At 44.3% G+C, this 2,591-nt stretch overlaps 1 protein-coding gene across 1 annotated transcript; it reads left to right on the forward strand.

Annotated features, from left to right (window-relative positions):
* The first annotated feature begins 327 nt into the window (after positions 1-327).
* Positions 328-1,506, forward strand: LOC124698498 (B3 domain-containing protein Os06g0194400-like). Its single transcript, XM_047230981.1, has 4 exons — positions 328-456; positions 540-809; positions 904-1,113; positions 1,462-1,506. Exons 1-4 carry the CDS (start codon positions 328-330, stop codon positions 1,504-1,506), a joined length of 654 nt encoding a protein of 217 aa, XP_047086937.1.
* Positions 1,507-2,591: the final 1,085 nt, after the last annotated feature.

The raw sequence follows: 2,591 nt of genomic DNA on the forward strand, positions 1-2,591 counted from the left end.
ATTAAATCATAGATTCATTGTGAATCAGGTTGGTCAAATCTGAAATGTCCCATTGCAAACTCAATGGAAGTTGATACTTTTCTCCGAAGGAACGGATTATTAGCAGGGCCAGCTCTTGATGCGGTCACGGTGAGGACTGAGAGCCCAAGCAGCCAACAACATGTAGCATTACTGGCCCAAGCCCGGTAACACAAACGGCTTTCTATGTCTTCTCTGCCTGCTTGCTTGCTGTCCGTGACTCGAAACACAAACGGCTTGCCCAAAATTTGAACGCCGCCGCCCAAATTTCCCCATTTCCCCAGACTCCCGAACAGTCGACGAAGGGCAATGGCCGAGGCGAATCCGTACGAGGAGCAGCGCCGGAGGCAGGTGGAGGAGAACAAGAGCAAGCTGGAGGAGCTGCGGCTGCACCGCCTCTCTGCGGCCGTACGCGTGGCCGCCGTCAAGCCCATGCCGGTCAGAATCAGATCGACCCCTCCTCTATGCCTTTTCTGCTTCCTTTTCTCGCTGCTAATTACCCCGTCTTGTTTGCTGCGCAGAAAGTGACGATTAAGCCGAGGAATCATCGCCCGCCGCCGGACGAGATCCGGCGGTCTGCCCGCATCGCTCGCCTCGACAAGCAGCCGTATTTCCGCATCACAAAGGCACATCGTGATAAAAAGGCCGAATTGCCTCGTCCGGTGTACGCGACCAACGAGGAGAGAGCCTACGCCATCGCCAAGGCTGAAGAGCTCAAGGACCAGCTGGACTCCCACTACCCTGCCTTTCTCAGACCCTTGAGCCTGTATTATGCCGCAGGAAGCTGGCTGGTACAGCAAGAAAACTTCTATTGTCTAGTATTCACTATTTGTTACCGTCCAATCTGTATCTCACAGGGCCTTGATTTGGATGGATATATTGCAGTCCATACCGCTGCAGTTCAGCAAGAGGTATCTCCCGCGGTGCGACGAGATGATCTTACTGGTGGACGAGGAAGGTGCCGAGTTTCAGGTGCTTTACCGTGCGCACAGTAGTGCTCTCTCCGCCGCTGGTTGGAAACCATTCGCCAGCGCTCACAAGCTGGCTGATGGTGACTGCTTGCTGTTCCAGCAGGTTGAGAGGATAAAGTTCAAGGTGAGATTCTGAAATCTCTTCTGTTGATGCCCTGTTTCGATGGAACTTGGGATATCTAGCAAAACCGCATATGTTAGTGAGACTTGACCGAGCCATTTCTTATGAATTTTCTGTTACATGTGTCGCACGGCAGTCTGATTGTAGACATTTTTAAAACTTGCTTGGTGGGTTGCAATCTTGCTGGTGTCATCCACGTGAATGTTCAAGTCTGGAGTTTTTTACCAACTCATACACTGGAACTGTACTTCAAACAAAAGGGCTTCTGTAAGACCGAATGATGGGACAATCCATGTATATTAATTTACTAGTATTACTAACTATGCAACCTCTACTATTTAAATGATGCAGGTCTACATAATTAGAGCAAGTTCTTACCACGAAACGGACCACTGAAGATGCCTTGAGCTTCAATTATTGCCAATGCAGCAGGTAATTTCTAATCACAGACTTCACTGGTTCTCGACATTAAGTTAGTGTTCAAAGATCTTGTTCTGGATTTTTTTTCCCTGCTATCTAACCAGTATCAGATCATCGCTGGCCATGTCCATTTGAAAAATCAAAACTATGAAACTGCTTATGAGCCATAACTGAACTTAACCGTGTTTCTTGAATTGCAGATAGTTGTATGCATAAAAATCAACAATTTCCCAACTGGTTTCAGACTTCTAATGTGTGAACCCTTAACCTTATGTTATTTTGAAAATACTACGAAAAAGGGAACATGACTTGACTATTGGTTTCATATGCAATGGAACCTATTCTTTTAAGAAAAAATAATCTCTGATGGACTGATGCTTTGCGGCCAACTGACATTTGATAGAGTTTCTCGCAATACTTGAATTTGCAATACTTGATAAAATAAATTTGTGTGTTCTAGATCTTTTGTTAGACATCTTCAGATTATATTTGTTTTCACCAATTGGTTTCGTAGTTTTCCATGAAAGGCACACCCTTAGCTGATTCTGAATAGGCCACTGCAGTACTACCTTGATTTGCTTGTTGTAGGGAAAACCTGTATCAGCCGAACAATCCTGTGTCTGCATTAATCATGGCCATATACCATGCCTCAAATAATCAACTGCAGACCTTATATGATTGTATCATATCAGAGGGGAAAAAATACATTTTGAGTGTTTATTTGTACATGACCTTTACAATAGTTGATAGTGACTTGTTTCCTTTCCTTTTTCACCCAGCTTTGCAGGTGTTCTAGTGATTTATATCTACCTAAACTGGAGACAGCAAGTTTGCTAATGGATAACATTTGGAATATTAACGTAATATGCTCTCCTAGCTGTTATGGTCCTGTCTAGTGATTTATATCTACCTAAACTGGAGACATCAAGTTTGCTAATGGATAGCATTTGGAATATTAACGTAATATGCTCTCCTAGCTGTCTATGGACCTGTCTTGAACGTATGAACTTTTGTAAGGGATCATCTCTGGCAACTGACGATATTTTGTAGTATGGATTTGT

Source organism: Lolium rigidum, chromosome 3 (assembly GCF_022539505.1).
Source record: "Lolium rigidum isolate FL_2022 chromosome 3, APGP_CSIRO_Lrig_0.1, whole genome shotgun sequence".
Classification (NCBI taxonomy): Eukaryota; Viridiplantae; Streptophyta; class Magnoliopsida; order Poales; family Poaceae; genus Lolium; species Lolium rigidum.

Excerpts from the sequence above, each read along its gene's own strand:
- LOC124698498 (XM_047230981.1), top strand. The coding sequence starts at position 328 with ATGGCCGAGGCGAATCCGTACGAGGAGCAGCGCCGGAGGCAGGTGGAG. Across the intron at positions 810-903 it reads ATGCCGCAGGAAGCTGGCTG|TCCATACCGCTGCAGTTCAG; the intron begins GTACAGCAAGAA and ends GATATATTGCAG. Across the intron at positions 1,114-1,461 it reads TTGAGAGGATAAAGTTCAAG|GTCTACATAATTAGAGCAAG; the intron begins GTGAGATTCTGA and ends TAAATGATGCAG.